The 24,979-nt window shown below is 34.5% G+C and overlaps 1 protein-coding gene across 3 annotated transcripts; it reads left to right on the top strand.

The window, feature by feature from the left end:
* Positions 1-206: 206 nt before the first annotated feature.
* On the top strand, positions 207-3,836 carry LOC131061057 (protein NETWORKED 4B). 3 transcript variants are annotated; one of them, XM_057994559.2, is made up of 5 exons: positions 207-379; positions 493-603; positions 881-943; positions 1,263-1,377; positions 1,549-3,836. In XM_057994559.2, the coding sequence occupies exons 4-5, from the start codon at positions 1,287-1,289 to the stop codon at positions 3,615-3,617; spliced, it is 2,160 nt and encodes a 719-aa protein (XP_057850542.2). In that variant the 5' UTR covers positions 207-379; positions 493-603; positions 881-943; positions 1,263-1,286; the 3' UTR covers positions 3,618-3,836. The 3 variants fall into 3 exon arrangements, with proteins under 3 accessions (XP_057850542.2, XP_057850541.2, XP_059067197.1); XM_057994558.2 differs by lacking the exon at positions 881-943; XM_059211214.1 differs by lacking the exons at positions 207-379; positions 493-603 and having other exon boundaries at positions 615-943.
* The last annotated feature ends 21,143 nt before the right edge of the window (positions 3,837-24,979 follow it).

The raw sequence follows: 24,979 nt of genomic DNA, 5'->3' as shown, positions 1-24,979 counted from the left end.
TTCACTAAAAGATCAAAGACCCATTGACGTGATATGAAATTAAGATATTCAGCTAATAAGTCTTCTCCCTTATAATGATTTTATCTATATCTTAGTTTTAATAATTAGAAAATATTATTTTAATCAATATAATAAATATCATAAAATATGATTCTAAATTATAAAAATGTAGCGCAGCGCCATATCAGCTGTTCGGGCACGGATGATGGATCAACGATTTCACGCCGTTACTCCGTAAATCACTGCTGGATAAACCAGAGGATTTCTCTCTGTCTTTTAAAATAGTAAGATGTAAATTTGCTATTGATTGTTTGATCACGGAATTGGATAATATTTTAGAAGCTTCATATCAATCCATACATTTTTTCCTATTTTTCAGGTTTAAATCTATTCCCTTCCTTGTTCTGTTCAGTAAATATTTCCATTTCGTTAAATACTGTGGAGAATTCTTGTTTGCACTGTGTTTTAGGCACATTTTCTTTCTTTTTTCAGCTCCGCTTCTCTTTTCATTGAATCTTTAAAGATTTGTGAAATCCATTGTGAAGATTTGTGCTTGGCTGACAATGCGCTTTACCTCAAATCAACTTGGTAGCTTGCTTCAAGGTAGGCGTATTTCTTGGAGTTAGTTATAAACTGATAGGCTTCTATTGTATCTTTACTTCTTTTGGTTTCATAATGTATTTTGTTAAATAAATCGAAGATTTTCTAGTTCCAATGAGTTTCTTGCCTAATTGACTTTGCATTGTCAAATCTTTCCGATGCCCGAGTCACCTGCCATTTTATTAAAGCTTCATCTTGCGCTCACTTCTAAATCGTAACGTATTGTTTCCTAGTTTCAGCATTTCATGTTGATTTGGTTTGCTTAGATGCATGCATTCAGGTCTCCAGTTTAAAGGTCGTTTTGTTTATTTAGCAACAATAATTACCACAGATCCTAATCCAGGTAATGGTTTTTCTTCCTGAGACTGAATTACCTTTCAATATTGTACGTAAATTTATCATCTTTAACAGCTTATTAAGAATTTCCACTGTTTTGCTGCAATTACTTTTTATTTACAGGAACATTACGCTATGATAAAAAAAATCATGTTACAAATTTCTTCACTATTAATTCGGTTTTGAGTTTTACTGTGGACTTTAGTTACTTCATTATTTACGCAAAATTTTGTTTTGATACGTTCTATTTAAAAATATTTTAGGCACCAGATCTTTAGCTTGCTCCATTACTTTTCATGATTATTTCAGTATCATTTTGTGTACAGGTACAAGTCCTTGCTTTGTTAAAGATGAAGCAACATACCGGAAGTTGTTATCCTTGGCGGAGGGGTAGCCGCACTAATCGAAGTGAATCTTCATGGCTTCATGCTACTCTGGGAGGTAACACTCACACTTCGTTTTTCTTGATTATATATCTGATTTGTAACAGCAAGGGTTCTTTCAGAAATGACTCTGCTAGTATAAATAGTTTGTATCCTATTTGTTATTTTTTCAATTTGAACCGATTCTTCAAGGTATTGCATCATCTGGTGTGTTTTGACAATCTGGCAGAGATGGAGGAGAAGACTCAGAATATGTTGAATATTCTAGAAGCAAAATCCGATTCGTTTTCTCAACGAGCTGAATTTTTTTACCATAAGAGGCCGCAGCTCATTAGCATGATTGAAGAGTATTACAAAGCATACCGAGCATTGGCAGAGCAATTTGACCGTCTTAAGAGGCAAACTAGACAAAATTCTCCTGAATCTGTTCAAGTTTTCAATGGATCATCTTGTGAAGCTCCACTTGTAAAGAAAATTTCAGTGAATGAGAACCTAAATGAAGGATGTAAGAAATTTCTCAGAAGCCAAGGAAGGGGTTCTGATTCAGAAGTATCAGAAGCAGGGGATCCAGATAATTGCAACCCGAGGAGCAAAAGGCTTTCTGACCAGGAATCTATAAACATGATACCTTCCGATCAGGAATCTGGAAGTGCGTCATCTCATTCACATTCTGAGGTGATTAGCCATTTTGGAAAGCCTACAGAGACTGAAAATGTTGGAAGCGAGATGAGAGAAAAGAAAAATAAATTGGAAGAAGAGAGCTCGCTTCTTTATAAACAAGTAACTGCCAAAAACATTCAGGTTGAGCATTTGAAGATAAAAAACAATAAATTGGAGGAAAAGGCTTACTGCAAAGAAGAGATGTCTCTGGTAATGCAGGATAGGAATCTTTTGCAAAAAGATTTGGAAATAATCATAGTAGAAAACACAAAACTGAGGAATGAAAATGAAAATGAGGTTAATGTGTGGGAGATGAATGATTTACTCAAGGAGTTATACTTCATCAGAGAAGAGAACGCCAAGCTGCGAAATGAAAATGAAATCAATGTACACCGGCTGCAAATTCTTACAGAAAAGGTCAGCAGCCTGCAAAAGGAGAACAAAAGCTATCACACCATGTCAGTTGTCCTTGCCTATGTCAATGAAAAATTGCAGAAAGAAATGTGTGGAGTCAATCAACAAAGTGAAGGCACAGTGAGAAATCTGAAGGATGAGAAAAAGAAGGTTGAAGTCATATTGGAAGCTAAAGAAAACCTAGTTTTGGAACAGAGTTTCAAAATAAAGAAATCACAAACTGAGGTCTGTGATAGGAATTTGAAGTTAGACATCATCAGAGCAGAAAACGCCAAACTGAGCAATGGAAATGAGGCTAATGCAAAAACACAGGAAGAACTGAGGAATGAAAATGAGGTTATTGCTCAAAGAGTGCAAGAGCTGATGAATGGAAATGAGATAAATGGACAAAAACTGCAAGTTTTTACGAAAATAGACCGAGGCAATCGACATGGCAAAGGTCAGGGTAATGTACAAATGCAAGTTCTTTCAGAAAAGCTGAAAAGGTTGGAAAAAGAGAATTCAAATCTATCTAAACGGAATAATTTTATGTCACTTTCATATGTCAATAGCCAAGCTGCAAGATTGGATAAAAGCAATACAAGGGGTCATACTGAAATTTCTGGAGCCAATTTTCAGAGAAGAGGCACTGTTCCAATTGTCGAGGGTGAGAAAAAGAATGTTGAAATTACAGTAGAAGCTAAAAAAGTGTCGGTACCAGAACAGAATTTTAGAGTAGAGGAATTGCAAAGGCAGGTATGTGGTCTTGTGACAGAGAACGCCATACTGATGAATGAGATTGAGGTCAACTTTCAAAGCCTGCAAGTTCCTAAAGAAAATTACCCTAACTTGCTGTCTGAGAATTCAAAGCTCTATACACAGAGGAAGAATGTTGAGATCATATTGGAAGAAAAGGAAAAATTAGTAGTGAAACAGAGCCTCAAAATAGGGGCACTGCAAAATGAGGTCTATCAGTTACTTGATGAAAACAGAGTACAGGAGATACAACTGCTGGAGCGAAATGAAAAAATAAGAGAGGCAGTAAGGCAGCTTTGTTTTACTTTGGATGCATTGATGGATAAAAATAAGAGATTGCAGAAAGCTCTCCAAAAAATAAGAGAGGAAGAGGAATTCAAGACTAATAATATTGAAACCAGTAACTCACAAACTTCAAGGTGGAGGAAATTTTTGTATAGCAGCAGACGGATACGAGGCTTTAGCTGCATTGCTGAAGAAGCTGTGTGAATTTATACATCAGGTTGGAATTGTATTTCAAGTTATTTAACGTTTTTGTTTCTGATTGCAAGTATATTGGATTTTAAAATGCTTGTTGAGAAAGGGTATTCTGGAAGAGATTTATTATCTGCAGTAACATTTTATAAAAGGGGAAAAAGATTTGGTAATTGTATATTTTTAACTGTGAACATAAGAAATTGAGTTGGAAAATTCATGTAATATTCTGTTATGTATGTGGATCAGCTGTATGTACTTTTGTAAGTGAGCTTCTTTGGTTTGACAGTGTAATCTTCTTTTCTGTGAAGTTTTTTTTGGAACTGTTATTCATTCCTTTTAATCCTTATAATCATTTTCTTTTATCAATATGAAATAAATTATGTATTTTAATTCTTCATAGACTTTTTGTTTTAAGTTATTTAACAAAGTTTTAAATTTAAAGTTAGATCAACATTGTTAAATATTATGTCATTTCAGCATAACTGTACAAAAATTCTAAAAAAAGTAAATATTAAATTATTATCTTTTAATCTGGCAGTAGAGAATCTGCCATCCAGATTTTCTATAGTTTTTTAATGATCTTAGACTGCATAATTGATAGATTTTGGAAGGATACAATATGTTGTTTATGGTATGTTTGTCTGGTTGCTCTCTTTCTCTAATTCTGAGAAAGGTTACAGAAGCACCCAACAAGCTTTTTGATAATTTATCAACTAGCTATATCAATACTGTAATTATGCATAATTAATATAAATATGGCTCTGCCTTTACTAATCAAAAAAAAAATTAATTATCTTTTAGATTAAAAGTTAAATAGATTTATTCATAAAAAATAAGATTTATATTCAAAAAATAAGATTTATATTATGCATTCTATTTTTTGTTTGTATAATATTTATTAATTTTAGATCAAATGAATTTTTTTTTTCATTATTAGTAAAAAGGGAAAACACTAAAAAATTTGAGGTCACAATTAATAAAAGTATAGTATTAAAAATAATATAAATGTGGAGAAGTGAGAAGTTGTTCTAAACAAAAACTAGATGTGATTGAAATTGGTGTGCATTCCATTGTAAGTTGTGAGAAAGTAACAAAAAGTTGTGGGAGATGATAAGGCCTAGAGAAAGAGCAATAAAAAAAGGGAAGATTGTTTAAAAAAATACAAAAGAAGAGAGAAGAAAGGTGAGTAGAGGAAAATACGCACATACTTTGACATAGTTTAGTGAGTAATGGCTACTACAAACTATTTTGTTCATATTTTGCAATCATAGCATTTCTCTATTGCCATGTCTATGTTTTCACATTTTGCATGCATGTCTATTAATGCACTTGTTACCATATTTTGCATGCATGTCTACCATATGCTATGCTTAGGTCCGTTCCTATAATAAAAAATATAGAATTCATTTCAATTTTTTTAGGTTTCTTGCAGAATTAGAGTTGTCAATTTTGAATCATGTTCCAATGAATTATTAGAGATTGATAACTCTCCAAAAATAAAGAAACTAAAATATTTCAATTGAGAGAAATTTTAAGGCTCAAATTTGTTGAATCAAGTGCAGATTGTTTAAGAATTGTTCATTAAAAAATTGTATTTAATACGAATAATACATAAACATTAAATTTCTATTTAGATAGTGATTAAAAATTATCTCATATCTATAAGTCACTAATGTGGACATATGCCCATGTTTTCCAAGAATAGAACCCTCAATCTTTACCAAAACCACCTATGTTTTCTCTTAAACACCTTGGTTGCAAAGACCATGGTGCTATAGGTGTTGCCAGAACAATATCCACTATCTAAGATGTACATATTGTTCACCAAATTTCCCACACCACCCTTCTTAATGGATGACGATGTATGCTTTATCTCATGATTTTAGCTTCCACTATCTGAGATGTACATATTGTTCACAAAATTTCCCACACCATCCTTCTTAATAGATGATGATGTATGCTTTATCTCATGATTTTAGCTTTAGTTAGTGTGGATCATTGAATTGAAAATGATAAAAAAACATGAATAAAATAAAATTTAATTTACAATCAATCAATCATTCAATAAAGCTATAAGATCAATGCATAAAATAAGATAAATAAAAATATACTTTTACAAAGATTTTATTGTTGCTCTATTATTCTTTAATATGTTGGTTGTTTGAGGATATATTTGTAAGATACGTGACTGATACTTGATATTTGATATTTGATGCTTGATGATAACTTGATATGGATTTGAATGATCATGCTTGATAATATCTGAATGTTTGAATGCTTGATGAACATGAGGTTTATCAATGATTGGGATTGATTAGAAGAATCAATGGATCAAAATGATTAAGAGGATTGAAGACTAAAAATAGGAGTCAACAAATTGCATGAATTAGTTAATTGGTTGCATGAAATAGTGTCTCAACTGCATACGACACATCTCACTAATGAGTAGACTAAGAGTAAGTGGGAGTTAACTAATGAGATGTAGCTGCATGAAGAATTAATTAGTAGAATTAAATAGTTAATTATTTAATTCATGTACATGAATATTTATTAATAGATTTAATTCAAGTGCATGACGAAAAATAAATAAAATATTAATTTTAATTATTTTTAGAAAAAATAAATTTAGAAATAAGTAGTTAAATAAATTAAAATAATTTATTTAACTATAGAGGAATAATTAGTTAGAAGAACTAGATTAAATTAATTATATAAAATTAAAAATTATTTAATTATTGTGAATAAAAAGAATAGATTAATTATATATTTAAAAACTATTTAATTAAAGAGGATGAAAAGAGATAAGTTGATGATTGACATTAATTAAATAGCTTAGGAATTATTTAATTAATTTGTTGGGCATCATGTATGTACTAGGTGGTATGATGAAGCGGATATTTTTAGGTGTCTATAGTTAGTATGCAAATCTTAAGACCCATATTCATATATATCATTTAACATTATTAATGTTCAATTATTTTCTTCAATCAACCTACACACCTTACACACTATTTCATGCTTCACCAAAATTATTGTAGAGATAAGTTTGATGTAAATGCATGCAAACTACATGGAGAAATATTATGCAAAGAATAATTGGTAAGAATACACCATATAACAAGGTATTATAAATGGACATATTTGGTAGGCATTTGTACACTGGCATTTTATCATAAATCTCAAATGCTATGCTTACTTTGCCTATCTTATAATACCCATGAATCATAGAACAGTAAGTTAAAATGTATCTAGAGTCCAACCTTTGCACCACATATCCCTAAGGATTGTATTTGATGTTGATATTTGATCCAACATAGAAAATGAATGGATCAATGTGTTGTAATAAATATGATTTGGAGCACATCATCTCTTAAACATATCAATAAGAAGCAAATACATATTAGTAATTATTGTTAGAAGAAGATATATCAACATGGCACAAACTATAACTTTAGTATCAGTAGGGATCATGTGTATAAGACACTAAAATACAAATTAAAATTTTGATGTTAGATGTGATCCAAATATTCTCAATGATCTACTAATAAATTTCAAATGATGAAAATATTTTCAATAAATTGAAAAAAATACATATAGAATTTGATTTTGATGTAAATAAAATAATATTTGTGGATCCACTCATGGAGATAAATTAAGGTAATATAATTGATCATATGGCATCAATGGTTTCTAGACTACTTTATGTCCAAAGAGAAATGGAATTGATCCAACATGGGTTAATAAAATTGATGTAAATCTAACTACATTGATTGATTGACTAGGAATTGATGCATCTCCTATCAATAAATATGTCACAATGGAATTACTTGATTTGGAATTTTTAATATTGTTGTTTGATGGTAGATGTGACTGATTAGAACCATGAATGATGTGAGTACATCTGCATAAATTTGTGAAGCTTATCTATTATGGTATCTAGGTATCATCATTTTGATCAACATACAATATTTAGTTAGTTCATTGTAAACATGATAGCAAGACAATTACATAAAATTATTTTATTGTGTTTATAAAAAAGAATTTTTCAAGACACGTTGATCGTTATCACTGAGTTGAATTCAAACATATGAAAAAAATGTGAAACTCCCATCTAACCAAGGCCATATTGAGATAAATTTGTCATGTATAATCGACTGAAATGTTTCATCAAATTGGTTCTCCTAAAATATTCTTTATATTGAGTTCACAAATATGTATTGGTTTGATTTGTATGCATTAATGTTAAGAATGCCACCTACTCCAAAAAAATCTCAAATTTGATGAAAATATATTTTTATTAACTATCCTCATATAGTTGCACACTACATGTACATGTGACATTTAATATTTAAAAAATCAATACTAGAAAGAAAAAAAAAAACTAAAAATTATTGGTCTAGATATGAGTGACAATAGAGGAGTTCACCACATCTGCATGAATTCACATGGATACATGAAGTATTGAATATGGACAATATTGATTAATCAAATGAGGAACAACAAAAAATGTTGAGAGCTATTTCCTTCTATTGTTAAAGCATGGAATCCTAGAGAAGATCCATATCAACAAAACATATAGGCATGTTTAAAATTATTTCATCACATATATAATATATTACATAAACTATTTATATCTTATAGTATAACTAAAAAATTCATTCATATTTCAAATTGTATGCATTTGAATATTTCTTCAATGTCCATGTCTGAAAAATACAAGATAACTTGTAGAGATAGATATTGACCATGACTATGAAGATGACATAAACTGTGTTAAATGAAATACAATGTATAGGGAGGGCACATGTCTACAAAATAAGAGGGAAGAATGACTTATAGGTAATTATTTCAATAAGTAAAAATCGTTATATCAAAGTTAAATATAATATAATTGCAATGTAATAAAATATATATGATATTGATATTGATTATAGGTATATTGCTCCCTAGCTATTAAATTTGGAGGGATCCAAATTATGTGGTGTATATTGAAATGTAATTATATTGTGAACTCCTCAACAACCCAACCACAAGCCTAGAATCTACAAAACAAATCAACAATACCAATGGAGCTCTAAATCAAGTGTATGCTATTAAAAAAAAAAAACTATACCTTCACACACATGATAAGCTTGAATATATTGTTCTCCAATCCTTTAAGACTGTGTGGATAATAGTATTTTCTCTCAAAATTAAGCACCAGCACAAAATGGCATAAAGAAATGGAATGTGGTTTGATTGATGATGCAAGCATGATAATGAAATCAATGATGACTCTAAACAAATTCTAGCATACACACTAGTTGTCAATATCTCAAATGAGAGGAAAAGCCTCTTTTCATAGAAATCTCTAAGAGAATAAAAGCTTAGATTAAGAAGTTAAAGGATGAATAGTCATGATTAAGAGGTTAAAGAAGAATGAATAAGATTGGGAGTTTCAAGTGAGATGGAGTGGTGAGATTAAGAGGTGGAAGAGTGAATAAGATTAAGACATTAATTTGAATAAAGGATGAGATTAAGAGGTGAGTTGACTTTTTGAGTTCAATAAACCTAGACATGTGAAGGAAGGACAAAGTGGGACACATGTCACATGACTACCAATTTAGATTATGATCCATGTGAACAAGTTGGAGGGCTAGGATTAGAAAGAAGAGGATAATAAATTAATTAAATAAATAAGAGCATTTATTTAATTAAAGTGGAAAATATAGGATTATAATAATTGAATAAATAATAAATATTCATTTAACTTTAGAAAAGAAAAGGCTAATGAATTATTTGTTTATTTAATAGAAGAAATAATGAAAAAATAATTAAATAAATAATATTTATTTAATTAAGTGAGGACATTTCTAGGTGTCTACATTCCACCCATCTTTGAGACAATGCAGTTTATTGCATTGTTTCAAAGATGAAGTATCGAAGTGACATGCCCCAATATGCTCGAAGTATCGAAGTGACATACCCGCTCGAGAGATTGGATTAAAAATTGGATAAATTTGGGTAATCTCTCAATAGGAAGAAGGAAAAAGGTTAGCAAGCTAGGATGAAAAAAATAGGATAAATGGGGAGAAAAGGGAACCAAGATAAGTTATTCAAGGCTAGGGGAAACTAGGACAACGAGATAGTGTGGGATTAGGGCTACGAAGTCTATAAATAAGAGGTTTGGGATTGGTTTAGGCTCATTTACACCCTTCACTTTAAAGAGCACCTTGTCGGGAAGAAGAGAGATAGCTAGTAGCAAAGATGATCAGTATTCCAATTGCAAATCATTGATTTAAGTGTGTCCACGATTCGAGCAACAAGAGGAGTTTGTTGAGTTGGTATATATCTAACCCTTAGGTCCTTAGGAATTCATAAATGTGTCAGTAATAGGATAGAAAGTTAGGTTTTACAAAGAGGAAAGATGTCAAATTCAACACAATTGTTGCTAAAATTAGTGCATTTGGCCCAATTCAACATAATTGTTGATTATGGTACAAATGTAACACAACTATGCAATTGTAGGATACCTACACATTTGTTAAAGTTGTGCATTTGTCAAGATACTACGCAAATGTTCTAGGTTTTTGTGCAACTAATTTAAGTTGCACAATTGTCTGAGGAATCAACACATTTGATTATAAATGGCATGATTGTTCAACAAAGAGGTACAATTGATGAAACTGCACTACTATTAGGGGATTCTACACAATTGGTGAAATTGTATAGTTGACAAAGTTTGACACACTGATAGGTTGATAGATAAGTTTATAAAAGGTTTTGATTAATTGTAAAATTGATTGGTTTTCTTGCAAAAGGACTTGGATAGGATGATGTCATGAGAAAGGCATCCTCTGATACAAAATTTGCAACCTCTGTTGAGTGACATAATGACATTAATCACTTGACACTAGGTTTGACTAGCCTATGGCACACTAACACGATGTTTTTACTAGAGATTTTATCTAATATTGGATTATTGATATCTCTGGAAAAGAGATGGCATAGCAAGCATAGCTCATTTCACCTTCTCACAAGCAAGATGATAGTGACACTTGAAAATGTGTGGAGGATTCTACAGATCCTTGTCTTTGGCAAGCAAGTTACCTATAACACAACAAGAGGTGAGGAGGCTCTGTGATGAGCTTCTCGTGATGAGTACTTGGATGCACGTGATGGGGAGGTTAGCTAGAAGGAGATATCTAGTATCATACTATGTGCCACTAACATCAATTTTAGCAGGGGTCATCGAGGGACTCATGTCCCAATAAGAGGTCATAGGGGTTGTTTATAGGTTGGTGGTGCACTGTAGAGTGCATGGTCATGGATGAGACTTAGTTTTCGTAGGTGTCATGTTTATTAGCTCACTTGTACAGTGTAAGTGCATCGCTTTGGTTACTGAGGTGGGGCAAGCTTGGCAGTAGGGGTTACAATGCTACATATTTAGTCATGGGAGTGTTGGCAAGAGACACTATACCAGTAGAGATTAATGCATGAGGAATTTTTTGAGGTTTTCATTGATGGCAACTCAGGTTAGAGATCACATCTGGTATATGCTGATTTTTTCTACCAGAAGATTGATATCCATTTTGCTTAAGGTTGGAAGGTGGAATACAAAGTATGAGTACATTGGGCAGATCTCAATTTTGGTTGTGGTGGAAGAGGTAGTTTTTAAGATGTTCGAGATAGCTTATTTCACAATCCTAGCCTCTGGTATTGATTCTCATGCAAGATTCAAGATCCGGTATTTGGTAATTCAGGAAGAACGTGATTATTTTGGTGTAGCGTGTTGTGCTGAATCTTTGAGGTGATTTCGGTGATTGGTTTTGAATTCAAGGTGGTCGAGTTGACATGTGTGAATAATATTATCAATTTTTTTAGGTCTGAATATGGATTTGTAATCGGATTGAGTCGACTTATTGTTACACATTTCATGTTGTGTGTTATGCGATTTTTGGGCCGACATGGAATTTGTTGGTGCGGATATATAAGACCGATTTATTTGGATATTTTAGAGATAGATGTGAGTTTGAGAAGATTGTATGAGCGATTGGTGTGGAATTTCACATAGGCTATCTTTGATTTAGTGCTCTAGTAATTGATAGAGCATAGCAGAACAAATCAGTTTGACAAAACAATGGAAGACAATTACTTTGTGCTTAACTGGAACTGCATTTTGGCATTTGTAGATGCTATTCTCCAGTTTAGATATTCTTGTTATCATTTGTAATCACTTGTAGGACAGTGGGTCCTCTAGGGTTTTAGCCCTCTTTTGTAACTGAGCAGTGAGCTCTAGGCAGTGTGCCTGAATGCATGTGCACTTCTATCTTATAATATTATCATACTCTTGATCATAGTATTATAATATTGTGGGTTCCAATCCCACCGTGGTTTTTCCCTTTCTGGGTTTTCATGTAAAAAATTTGGTGTTATGGTTTTGTGCTTGTTTTCATTTAGTTTCTGCACTTTGCTTTTATTCATTTACATTTGGTGGTTAAAGAATCAGTTTAAGAAAATTGTTAATTACAAAACATTGATTCACCCCCCCCCCCTCCCTCTCAATGTTCATTGATTCCAACAAGGAGCACATCACTATCGCTAGATTTTTGTGTATGAAGCTTAGGGGTGTTGGATAGCCATATGCACACCTATATGGAGGTATTATGTCCCAGCCTAAGATAGGAAAGATAGAGTATCTATGTTAGGTGATAGATGATTTGGATGTCATGATACTGAGACCGTATTTGGATCGCAAGGACTAGGAGGTTGACGATTAGAGCTACCCCATGTCTTCCAAAATTAGTGTCTGATAGGTAGAAAACCCTACAATATTGAGATACATTTGTTTCAAGTGTTGAGACAATTTGGTCAAGTGTAAGGTATACCACATGGTTTAGGGATGTTTATACAAATAGTTAGAGAGAGGGCTTGGTGGGGACCTACTTTGTCCATTGATGTGGAAACAATTGAGTTTAAGGTTTAGCACCACAACCATGAGAATTTAGACAAAATATGGTGGATACAAGGACGATGCTAGTTTTTTAGGCTTGGTTTACCACACATAGTTTTCCACGATTGATAGGGCCTATAGAGACGATACCAAGATTGGATGATGATGAGGAGCCAAAAACTAGGAGGTAGGTTAGGAGGAGGAAGGGGAAAGATAGTGAGGGTAGAGGGGGATATGATGATGATGGAAATAGAGGGGGAAGAGATGGAGGTTAAGGAGGAGGGGGTATAAGACAGGTACCAATTCAACAAGTTGTGATGATTCTACTACCGCCTAGACCATAGGTGAGACCCCTATGGTATTCATAGGTACAACCACAAGATGATAGGGATGATCGTATAAGCCTTATAGGTACAGGTGGCAAAATTATAGGGACAATTGGTAGCAATGCAAGGGTAGGTAGTTGGTCTATAGGTACAACTGGGTACACAAGATCTGGAGCTTACAACTCTAATTTTGGAGAGGGATACAACTATAGTTCAATATGGGAGAGTGAAAGATTCTCTTGAGAAGACCACAGTAGAAGCATAGGGTCCTATAGCTAGCACAATGCAGGAAGTGATACAGGTTGGTCAGGTTACAATGCAATACTAGATGATGTTATATGAGTAGGCAATACCACTAGGGAAAAGGACAGGGCGCTTTGCACAGAGCTCACAGGGTAGGTCTCAGAGGGAATACCACTAGGGCAAAGGGCAGGGAGCTTTGCACAGAGCTCACAAGGTAGATCTCAAAGGGCATGGACTGGGAATTTAGGGGTTATGGGGCCACTACCATCACAACCACCACATGGTTCACAAGGACCGGGACCTTGAAATGCTCAACATCGGGTGATACTAGCTAGTTCAAATAGTTGGAATAAATCCTAGCTCCTTAGGGTCCTTATTGTACCATTTTTGACATAGACAACTGAGAAAGGGTGATTTTGGAGGCTCTTAGTAATCGTTTATGTATTTTATCATCATTGTACTATGACACTGACTACTTTTTGATATATATACAAGATGACACTATTTTTGGTGGCAATCTATAGGATGTGTATGTTTTTATTATGGTTTCTATGGATGCATTATGTGATGATTTCTCTATTGAATTCTTATGATGTATGTTTCTAGATGGATGCATGACTTAGATGACTTAACTTGTGATTGATTATGTTCTATGATGATTTGTATGGATGCATGTATGGACTTATGGATGGATATATGTTTTTATTATGGTTGAATCTATGGCATATGATGGACATGATATATTCTAGTGGACTAACCTATTTTGATGCATGATGTGATTCTATATGATTATATATGATGCTATGAGCTAACATGTAGTTTTGCGAGTAATGTGGATGTAAACAATGGAATGCACCTAAGACCTATATAATTTTTGGTGTTTCATTATACTCAATCATTAAACATGGGACTACTTAGAGAGGAGAGGAGAAGAAAGAGACAAATTAATCAATGGTCATATAAGAAGTTATGAATAGGATCAGATGGATAGATAGAAAGGATGAGTGTGATGGAATCATGTACTTAATATAGTGATATATCATCATGGAGCTTATTATGGAAAGTGGATACAAGCATCTAGATATGACAAGATCTAGATGACTTGCATACCATTTACAAGGATTGAAGACACTTTAAAGAAATAAGGAATGTCCCCGTTCACACTAGACTCATAGGTCCTTGATGATCATAGACAATCACATCCTTGGACAAGTTATAGCTTTACTAAAGGAATAGTCCACAAACACAACAAACAAATGAACATACCGCATCATAGATCCTCTAATCTAGGACATCCTCAAAGTAGCATTAGAAATGTAACATTAAGATCAAATCAAGTAAAGAAAAAGACTCAATAGTAGACATAACAACAACCATTAGATCTTTTTCACAAAGATGTGTGTTTGTTGTCAAGGTAACTAGCTTGATAGAGGAAATATATATCTTGATGTGGAACTATAAATAATGTTTGAATTTGATTAGGCAAATAGAATTGTCATGTTGTAGGTATGCAAATTCTTGGTCTTGTATAAAGGTGTGTTGGATGAAAATGGAATCAAGTAGTTTAGATCCTAATCCCACTTTCATTCATACATTGGAATACGAAAGAGCCTAAGAAAGTGATTCATTTTGACTACCTCTTATGAAAGAGAATCAAGGAATACTTTTAGGGTTTCTATTCCTTCACTAATATGAAAGGGAATGTGTCAAATGGGATAGAATGCAAAAGTAAGCTAGTAGGATGAATGGAAACCACTAGAATAACAACACTAACTGTAGTGTCATAAAATTGTGACCTTGCAATTTTCAACCACTTTTGGGTCTTCACATTAGAGAATCGAATCCCTAAGCCTGATTGGAGACTTGAGACATGCTCACACTACCTGAAGCTTGCATCTCCTCGCACCCCGTAATTTCCTATGTTGCTTCATGTCCTGAATTAGTGCAGGATAGGGGCGTGGCTCCCCTATCCCCCCTAAGAAAGAGGCATGGCCCCCCTGTCGTTTCCCTATTTTGGGGCCCCCTCTACATTTATCCTTCATTGGGCTTTGCATTTGGAAAGCGATAAAAAATTTCCCTATGTCGGCCTATGACGAAAAATCAATCAATTAACCCTAATTGACGAATATATAAGATTCATTCTTCTCTCCTATTTGCAATAAGTTCAATAAGTGAAAGTGAGGTGAACAAGCATTATCGTCATTCAAGCATTCAAGCATTGAGCATTCTCAAGTCTCCTTTCAAGGCTAGGTGTTGCATTCAAGTCAAGGATTCAACCACTAAAGAGGAGATCTCTTGTGACATACAATTCTACATATCCTTTCAAACAACTCTGTCAACATTTCAATTACATCCTCCCTTGACGTGAATTCCATTTAAGTCATTTACTTTCATTACTTGCAAGTATTTTCCATCATTTGGTTAATTCCAAAACTGGGGTTTGACCTGAAGGCAAACCCCCAATCCCAACCCCTTTTCCTCTCTTTTTTGTGTGTAGGTTGCAAGTGGGCAACTGTATTTGCATATTTGGATTTCATTTTCAGAGGCAGAAAAACCCTTTTCGAGGCACGGATTTTTCAGAGGACCGTGTGCACTTTAAACATGATCCTGACAACTTTCACTCAAATTTGCAGGGGAGCTTCGTCTCAACATTTTGCTGCCAATTCCAGGTGCACAACTTCATCCTGCATTGCTATCTCAAGTTATAGTCATTTCTTTGTCTCTTTTACACTTAGTCTTAAATCGCATAATCCAACCTTTTACATTCTAAAAGAGGGGTTACTTTTACTTTCCAAATCCATTCTCAATTCACTTAGCATTCAATCTCTTCCTATTGAGATTGGATCCAGTGAATTTTGCATTATTCAATTTTGCAAACTTTGTTCCCAAAATTCAAAATTCAAATTCCAAATTCAAATTTTCCATCTAGTGCATGAGTTTTACCACTATTAGTCCTACCTACACTATCCCCATTAGACGAAGCATTAGAATTAAAGCTTCCCAAGGTTTAATTACCGAGGAGATGGAACCTAATTTGGGTGACTTTTTCAATGAGGATAATGATAACTCTTCCCATCCTAATAACATCCCTATCTACCCAATTGATGATTCCAATGATGAAGAAGAAGCTTTGACTAGAGTATCTATTGATCAGCTTTCAAAATTGGATAATCAATTTGACAACTTTCAATAATGGATGTCCCAAGAATACCCTAATAGTGAAGCTCTTCCATTAATTGAAGGTCTCAAGTGCATGATTCAAAGTGACAAGAATGAAATTGATATATTGTGTGGCATTGCTCATATTTTTTATTCTAATGTCATGCCTATAGATATTTGTGTTAAGAACTTAGGTTATTCACAACCTTCTACACAAATCAATCATTCTATTCCTTTGACCACTCCAATGGCTCATATTCCTACTTTCACTTCAAATATCATGACTACATCAACTCAAAATGTCATACCTACAACCATTAGTCATGGGGGCAATCTCTCTTCTTCAATAAGCACTTCAGTATTCCCCTTGCCTCTCACCCAATCAATGTGACGCAAGGGGGCAATTATTCCAATCATTCTATTCCTCATTTTAGTGTCCCATTTCCTACTCAATCATCTCCTATGCCTACTTTCCATAGTGTTCCTACACCTTATTCTCAATCAACTCCTTTCAACAACATCACCCCACCTTCTCAATCAAACATGTCTCATATGAATTCTTCAACTGAAGAGACCATTAATAATCTTGCTCAAACCATGTCATCATTGCAACAACAAATTGCTTATATGAATCAATCCAAGTTTAGTGTGCCCGCGTCCGATTTTGCAAGCCCACTTTCTCTTGATATTGTTAGATCTGGCCCTCCCAAACATGTTGAAGTCCCTCAATTGCAACTCTATAATGGAAAAGGAAATCCTTTAACACATTTCAAGTCATTCCAAACTTTTTGTACTGACTTTTCTTATGATCAAAGATTGCTTGCAAAATTGTTTACTAGAACATTGAGAGATAAGACTTTACAATGGTATTGCTCTTTTCCTTCCTATTCTATTACTTCTTTTCAACAATTAGTAAATTTTATTCAACAATTTCAAAACAACATAGGTCCTAAGATCACTTTGACTAGTTTAATGCATTATAAACAAGGTGTTAAAGAAAAAGTGACTGATTTCATTGGTAGATATAAGCATTTGTGTTCTCAAATTTCTTTTCAAGTGCCCGATAATGATATTCAAAGAATTTTCATTTCTAATTTGCAAAAAGATATTAGAGACAAACTTCTCCTTTCTGAGTTTACTTCCTTTCCGCAGATGTGTGCAACTCTTCACAATTATCAACTGACTGTGAATCAACTGGAGAAATCCACTCCTATGGCTCTGAATGATAAGGGTGACAGTGCTCAACAACCATTTGCGAAGTTCAAACCAAGAAAAGGATTCATCAAATTCAATGACAACATCAACAACAACAATGTGAATACTACTATAGGTGTGCCTCCTATTTCTAAATTTTTCAGAAGAGAAAGACAATTTACTCCTTTGAATGAATCTTTACATAGAATTATGTCTCAGTTGTTACAAAGAAATTTTATTAAACTTCCTCCAATAAAACCAGTTGATCCTTCTAAGACAACCTCACCCTACTTTGATAATAATTATTTTTGTCAATTTCATCGTCAACCAGGTCATGACACTGAGAAATGCTTTGCATTGAAAAGTAAGATTCAAGATTTTATTGATCATAATACTATATCTGTGGTAGGTGTGAATGATAAGGTAAAGAAATCAGTAGCCCCTCCTAATCAAAATCTTAATAATTTTACTAATCCTTTACTTTCTCATACCTCTAACATGATTGAGACTGAACATACATCTTTCTCTCCTTCTGATGTGACTACTACGGTTCAAAATTTGGTGAATATGGTAGAGAAACAAAGAAAAACTAAGGACTTATGTATCACATTTGACCCTATTGAGACCATTAGAGCACCTAATGGATCTCTATACATAGTTGCAAAGATTCAGGAAATGCCTTGTCATGGTGTGCTTATAGATCCCTCTTGCATGGTTAATGTCATTATTGAGGAGTATCTTTTCACTTTAACTTTGCATTATTGGTTCTATTACACTTCCTATTGAGGTTCACACCAAATCTATGGATGTCAACTTTGTTATCATTCCTTCCTCTGAGAAATTTCGTTTGAATTTGGGCTATCCTTGGATATCTTCCATGAAGGCCATTGCTTCTCCAATCCATAAGTGTTTTAAATTTCCCCACAATGGAGCAATCATAACTATTGACCATAGCTTATTTCGACCAGCTGAAGGAATCCTAGTTGTCCCTATTGATTTCTTTTGGCCTAAACAATTCCAATCTCTTCCACCAAGAAGCAATTCTCTCTTTCAATCTTATCAAAAGTGGAAGAAAGATATGATCCTATCCTTAAGCCAGCCTAGAACTCCAAAACTTGACATTCCTATCATTCTTGAAGATGAGGTTCTTTCGTTGATGGATAGAACTACCCTTCCTCCTAAGGAAGATTCCCAACCTATTCCTATGGATGAGACTATACCTTCTCCTAAGAAGAACACCAATATTCCTTCTAAGGTTAGACCTATACCTCCTCCTCATGATGAACCTAGTCTCCTTCCTACACCAAACATTCCTCCTTTATATGGCGCAGTTCCACCTCCTTGCTCTTATAGAGAGAAGAGACTTGTCTCTCCTCTTGTCCAGCCTAAAAGACCTCAACCTAAACCTCCAACTACCAAATATGAGAATATTCCTCCTTCAACAAATATTCCTCCTCCTTCTCAATCTTCCGCTAAGACTCGATGGAATCATTGTGTGAAAGAACGTCGATGAAAGTGTCATTCTCGAGCTCGTGAAGTTTTTCCTCAAAGTATTCAATCTCCCAAAACTCCAACAACTGACATGATTCCCTTTTCTCCTATGCAAGATGTTGAACCTACATCTCCAAATCATAAGTTGCAAAAAGCATGTGATGATTTTACTCCTATTCGTGTTCGCGCTCCTCTTTCTATAAATCTTGATGAAGAAATAGGTCAAACTGTTATTCATGATGGAAATACAACTCCTAATGCTTCTGATAGTGACTATGAATATGTTGATGTGGACAAACATTTATCTGAAAAATTTTCAAAAGCTTTAATCCTAGCTCCTAGAAATGAACAAAGTGACTTAGCACATGAGCATAGTTCTTGTTTGGATCTTGTGATAGATCCATTTTCTATGCTCGATGTCACTCCTCTAGCGTGTTTCCCACCTTCCCAAAATAGTGATCAGAAAGATTGGGAGGTGGATGACGTGCTAGACTAGCTACATTAGCACCATAGATCCTCCACCTCACTCTTTTCTTTCTCTTTTGCTATTATTCTTCTATGTGTATCCCTATTCTTCTATGTTCCCTAGTAATGTCTACTTGAGGATGATGCAAAGCATTGGGATCTCTTTTGGTCTCTTTCATGTTGACTCAAAAGATATCTTCTATTCCCTTTCTTCCAAGGTGGTTTCCTTCCATTGGGGAATGACGATTATTCTATGCACATATATACATATGATATACATGAGTTATCATACAGCATACTGACCCCGAGGAAAGTGAAACTACCTTGTCTTTTGTGTTTTGTGTTCATTATCCTTGGGTTTATTCCTCAATTGGGGGCTAAATCCTTGCGATAACGTGATCTTTATCTTTCTGTCTTGGGGTGTATCCTACCTTAAAGCAATCACTCCCGATAAGGCGTGTGCGATCGCTTTAACGTGGAGGCATACACTCCGCTCATATTTTCCTTCTTGATACTCAAAGTTACTAAGTGAACTTGGCTTTACTTTTTAATTTTTGGTATCTTTTCTTTTTCATGACTCATATTGAGAGGAACCTTACTACTTGCAGTCATGGTTCCTCCCTTTTGATCTTCCCTTTTACTTTGTCAATTGATGTCGTAAGATCCTTAGTCCACTGGGGGCTTGGTGTATCTTGCCTCCTTGACGTGGTGAATGTATTTCAATCTTGTTTCCCTGTACTTTACTGGTAGTATTGGCATATGCTTATACTCCCGCTAAAGTGGGGGCTAAATGTAGTGTCATAAAATTGTGACCTTGCAATTTTCAACCACATTTGGGTCTTCACATTGGCAAATCGAATCCTTAAGCCTAATTGGAGACCCAAGACATACTCACTCTGCTTGAAGCTTGCATCTCCTCGCACCCCGCACTTTCCTATGTTGCTTCCTGCCCTAAATTAGGGCAGGACAGAGGCATGGCGCCCCTATCCTTGCCCTTTTTTGGGCTCCCCTTTGCATTTATCCTTCATTGGGCTTTGCATTTGGAAAGCGGGAAAAGTTTCCCTATGTCGGCCTATGACGAAAAATCAGTCAATTAACCCTAATTGACGAATATATAAGATGCATTTGTCTCTCCTATTTGCAATAAGTTCAATAAATGAAAGTGAGGTGAACAAGCATTATCGTCATTCAAGCATTCGAGCATTCAAGCATTCAAGCATTGAGAATTCTCAAGTCTCCTTTCAAGGCTAGGTGTTGTATTCAAGTCAAGGATTCAACCATTGAAGAGGAGATCTCTTGTGGCATACAATTCTACATATCCTTTGAAACAACTCTTTCAACATTTCAATTACATCCTCCCTTGAGGTGAATTCCATTTCAGTCATTTACTTTCATTACATGCAAGTATTTTTTATCATTTGGTTAATTCCAAAACCAGGGTTTGACCTAAAGGAAAACCCCCAATCCCAACCCCTTTTCCTCTCTTTTCAGTGTGTAGGTTGTAGGTGCGCAGCTGTATTTGTAGATTTGGACTTCATTTTCAGAGGTGAAAAAACCCTTTTCGGCGCATGGATTTTTCTGAGGACCATCTGCACTTTCAACATGGTCCCAACAACTTTCGCTCAAATTTGCAAGGGAGCTTCATCTCGACATTTTACTGCCAATTTCAAGTGCATAGCTTCATCTCGCATTGCTATCTCAAGTTATAGTCATTTCTTTGTCTCTTTTACACGTAGTCTTAAATCGCATAATCCAACCTTTTACATTCTAAAAGAGGGGTTACTTTCACTTTCAAAATCCATTGTCAATTCACTTAGCATTCAATCTCTTCCTTTTGAGATTGGATATAGTGAATTCTCCCCCCTCTTTTAAATGTAATGTGCGTGAAAAGGTTAAGGAGAATCTTTTGTGAAACTTTCAATCCTTCTCTTGAGGAGAGAAAAGCTTTCCTCTTGATTTCTTCATCACCCTCTTTCACCTCCATTACACTAATAGTCTGATACAGAGATGAAACTAAAACACAAAGTACATATCTGAAAATGTGAATTTGATGTGCACCTAATACTAAAAACTAAGCCTGGTCTGAGAGGATAGGAGCGCTGGGTGCTCTGGTCCCAGTGACTAAAATGAGCTAGAAACTCCAAGTCTATAAACTAAGCTGATGTAGACTCTGACTGTCAAAATATGCACTTTATTAGGGAGGACTAGAGTGTTGGGTGCTTAAAGCCCTAATTCTTGAAGTGGACCTATGATAGTTGATTGAGACTTCCTGGAAATCGCCAGCTCTAACGGAAACTTGTGAATGTACCTGCAATCCAAAAATGGTGTGTTTGCGGCTATATAGGGTTTTGCAATAGTCAAACCACTTGATTTGGTGATTTCCACCTCCACAAACAACCAGTAATATATTGAAAATTTTGTGTGCCCTAGAATCTCATGTGTTTGTAACATTCCTATGAGCTAAAATGCAAACTAGAGTTCTACCTTGTATTTGGAGTAAAAACCCTAAATGAATTTAAATATAATGCTTCAAATCACAAATGGAATGTAGATCTAAAGCAATAATGTAAATCTAAAAAATGAATGATATTTAGATTTGAAACTCACATAGAGATATGAAAATAACATGAAACCATACCAAACCCTAAGGGAGAGATACAAGCCAATCAGCAGTCGGTGATCTCCTTATTATTCTTCAATATCTCCTAAGCTTCCATGAATGATGAAAAAGGTTGATGAAGAATTGATAAATAATGAATTTTCTGATTGTATACGCCACATAAACCTGTACTTTCACTTCACACAAGGATCTCCTTCAATTGCTAGAGTTGGATCCTCAAATGATAGAAAATAAAGGTTATATATCTAAAACCCTAGATCTTTAATTTTGATCATAGGATGACTTAGAATTGATGAAAATTGACACAAATCAGGATTTTCACATTATAATACTACCAAATTAATCTCTCAAAATTTAGGGAGAATGTCAGGACCGGAATGGTACCATTTTGGTCCAACCAACTTTTTTCCAAATTTCTAGGGATGCAAATATCATGATAATAAAGTCAAATCCAACATGGTAGGTCAATCCGAGGTGTTTAGAAATGCAAAAATATGTCTTGAAGATGAGAATTAGGATATATTTAGGATTAATTAAAATAAAATAAGAAGGGGTACACCTAGGGTTAAGGGCCCAATTTTATAATATGTGAATTGCTGAGAGAGGACTTTAGATTTAATTAAATTAATAATTAGATGCCTAAAGGAGCCTTATAAATGCAAGATGCAATGGGACACACTAAGGCAAGTGCTAAACTAAGCATGGAATAGGACAACCCTAATTAAGGGTGTACAATTGACAACAGTACAAAAGGTGATTTGGTTATACATCAGTTCTATGCTTGTTTGAAGAGAATGCCCCAATCCGAAAAAAGGATGTTTATTATGGAGAAGGGTGAGAGTAATGGGTGAAAATTTTATTGTGTTTGAGTGGTGCAAGTGAGAATTTATTATGGTTTGTGAATGTGTGTGTGGTGATACCAAAATGCATTCCTCTTATCATGCAGTATCAAGGATTCAATTCCAGCAATAGGTTAAGAAGAGATGCCCCCAATTAGAGATAGGACCTATTAATTATGGATGGATAAGAAGGTGTAGTTGTTTATTATGGGATGGTAGAAGTTGACACAAAATGGTAAAACAATAACAACCCATGGTAGGGGTGGTTAGTATTATTATGGATGTGGGAAGAAGGATTTATTATGGATGATGAATGTATTGATTAACTAGAATCCTAAAGGAGGGATGAACAAAGTCACTACACATGGTGCTTGTTGCTAGGTTATCACCATGTTACTTATCCAAGGCACCACCAAAGTGGTTTTTACCATAGGATAGATTATTTCTCTTTACTTTTTTCATTTTTTCAATGTTTTGTTATTTTTGACATTTTTTTTTTGTATTTTTAACATAAGCTAGGGTACTCTAGAGGGCTAGGTATAAAATTTGTGAAGCTACACATTGTTGATAAGATCTTTCAATGGTTCACCTTTGGAAGTAGCCAATTGATATGTCCTGGAGCCATAGACTATTGTAATTATGTAGGGACTTAGCTAGATAATTTCAAACTTGCCCTTTTTCTCTTTATCTTGTTGATTTCTAGAATTTTATTTGAGGGCAAGGTTGTCAATCTCAAATACTCATAGATAGAATTTTTTTATTTTAGTTATAGCACATTCATTTTTGGTAGGCTTGGATATTATTAAAATCAATTCATCTTCATTCATCCAATAATTCCAACTCTTGATGTCAAGAGATTCGATATTCTTCATCTTCAATGAGATCGTGTAAGCAGGCTCGTACAGATGGTAAGTCAACCTCAATGGGTAAGCTTCATATCTATAGAAAAGGGAATATGGAGTGGTGCTTGTAGGAGTGTGAGAAATAGTGTAGTAGTCCCACAAAGCAGTGTTGAGCCAGATGTGCTAATCATAGCCAACCTCATTGACCATCTTCTTAAAAAGAGTTTTAGGATAGTTTCATTAGAGTCCTCAGCTTGACCATTACCTTGAGGATATTATGGATTGGAAAAGTAATGTTGGATGTGGAATTTATCATAAAGTTCACAAGCATCCTAATTTTTGAAAGAATTCCCATTATCTACAACAATAAAAATGGGAACATTGTATTGGTAAATGATGTAATTGAGGATGAACGTGGATAATTACTTATTAGTAACATGTGTGACGGGAATGAATTCAATCCACTTTATGAATTATTTAGTGGTGGTGATGATGAACTTGTGACTATTAGAGGAAGGGGTATGGATCTTATCGACACATTGGACTTCCCATTGACAAAAGGGCAAAGGTGTAGCAATCGATAGCAAATCTTGAGAAAAAAAATGTATCAAGTCTCCATGTATCTAACATTGCTCACATTTACACATAAATTGATAGGTGTACTTTTCATACCAAGTCAATTGTATCTAGTCCTAATAAACTTCTTAGATAGGGTTAGACCACTAGATTGAGCCCTACATATACTCTCATATACCTTTTTTAAGGTGGATTGGACCTTATCAAGATCTAGGCATCTAAGGAGAGTACCATCTAGAGATCTTTGATATAGGGTAGTTGCGATAATGACATAATGAGAGACTTGGTAGATGAGGGTTTTGCATTCATTATTGGAGATGTTGGGTGGAGTTATGTTTTTGTGAAGGTAGGTGTAGTTGTCACCATACCAAGGAGAATGAGAACCAACTATTTAACATACAAGCTTAGTTTGAGGGACATCATATACAAGGATCGATATTTGTTCCACCAAGAACTCACTGTGTGTAGAATTATGTGGAATATTTAAGAGAGATGCAATAGTAGCTATGACATTGACAGCTCTGTTATTAACACTTGGGATTTGTTCATGTTGGTGTAAATAATTATTCATCTTGGATATTATTACACCTTACTTAAGTTTACTTAGGTACATGCATTACATAGTAGTTTGGGTATGAGACACTTGGGTGTTTGTGCCACATTGGGATAGTGTGTGTAGGAGAATTT

The sequence above is a fragment of the Cryptomeria japonica genome, chromosome 9 (assembly GCF_030272615.1).
Source record: "Cryptomeria japonica chromosome 9, Sugi_1.0, whole genome shotgun sequence".
NCBI classification, from domain to species: Eukaryota; Viridiplantae; Streptophyta; class Pinopsida; order Cupressales; family Cupressaceae; genus Cryptomeria; species Cryptomeria japonica.
The sequence above is the reverse complement of the archived record's forward strand: the minus strand, read 5'-3'. Positions and strand labels throughout refer to the sequence as shown.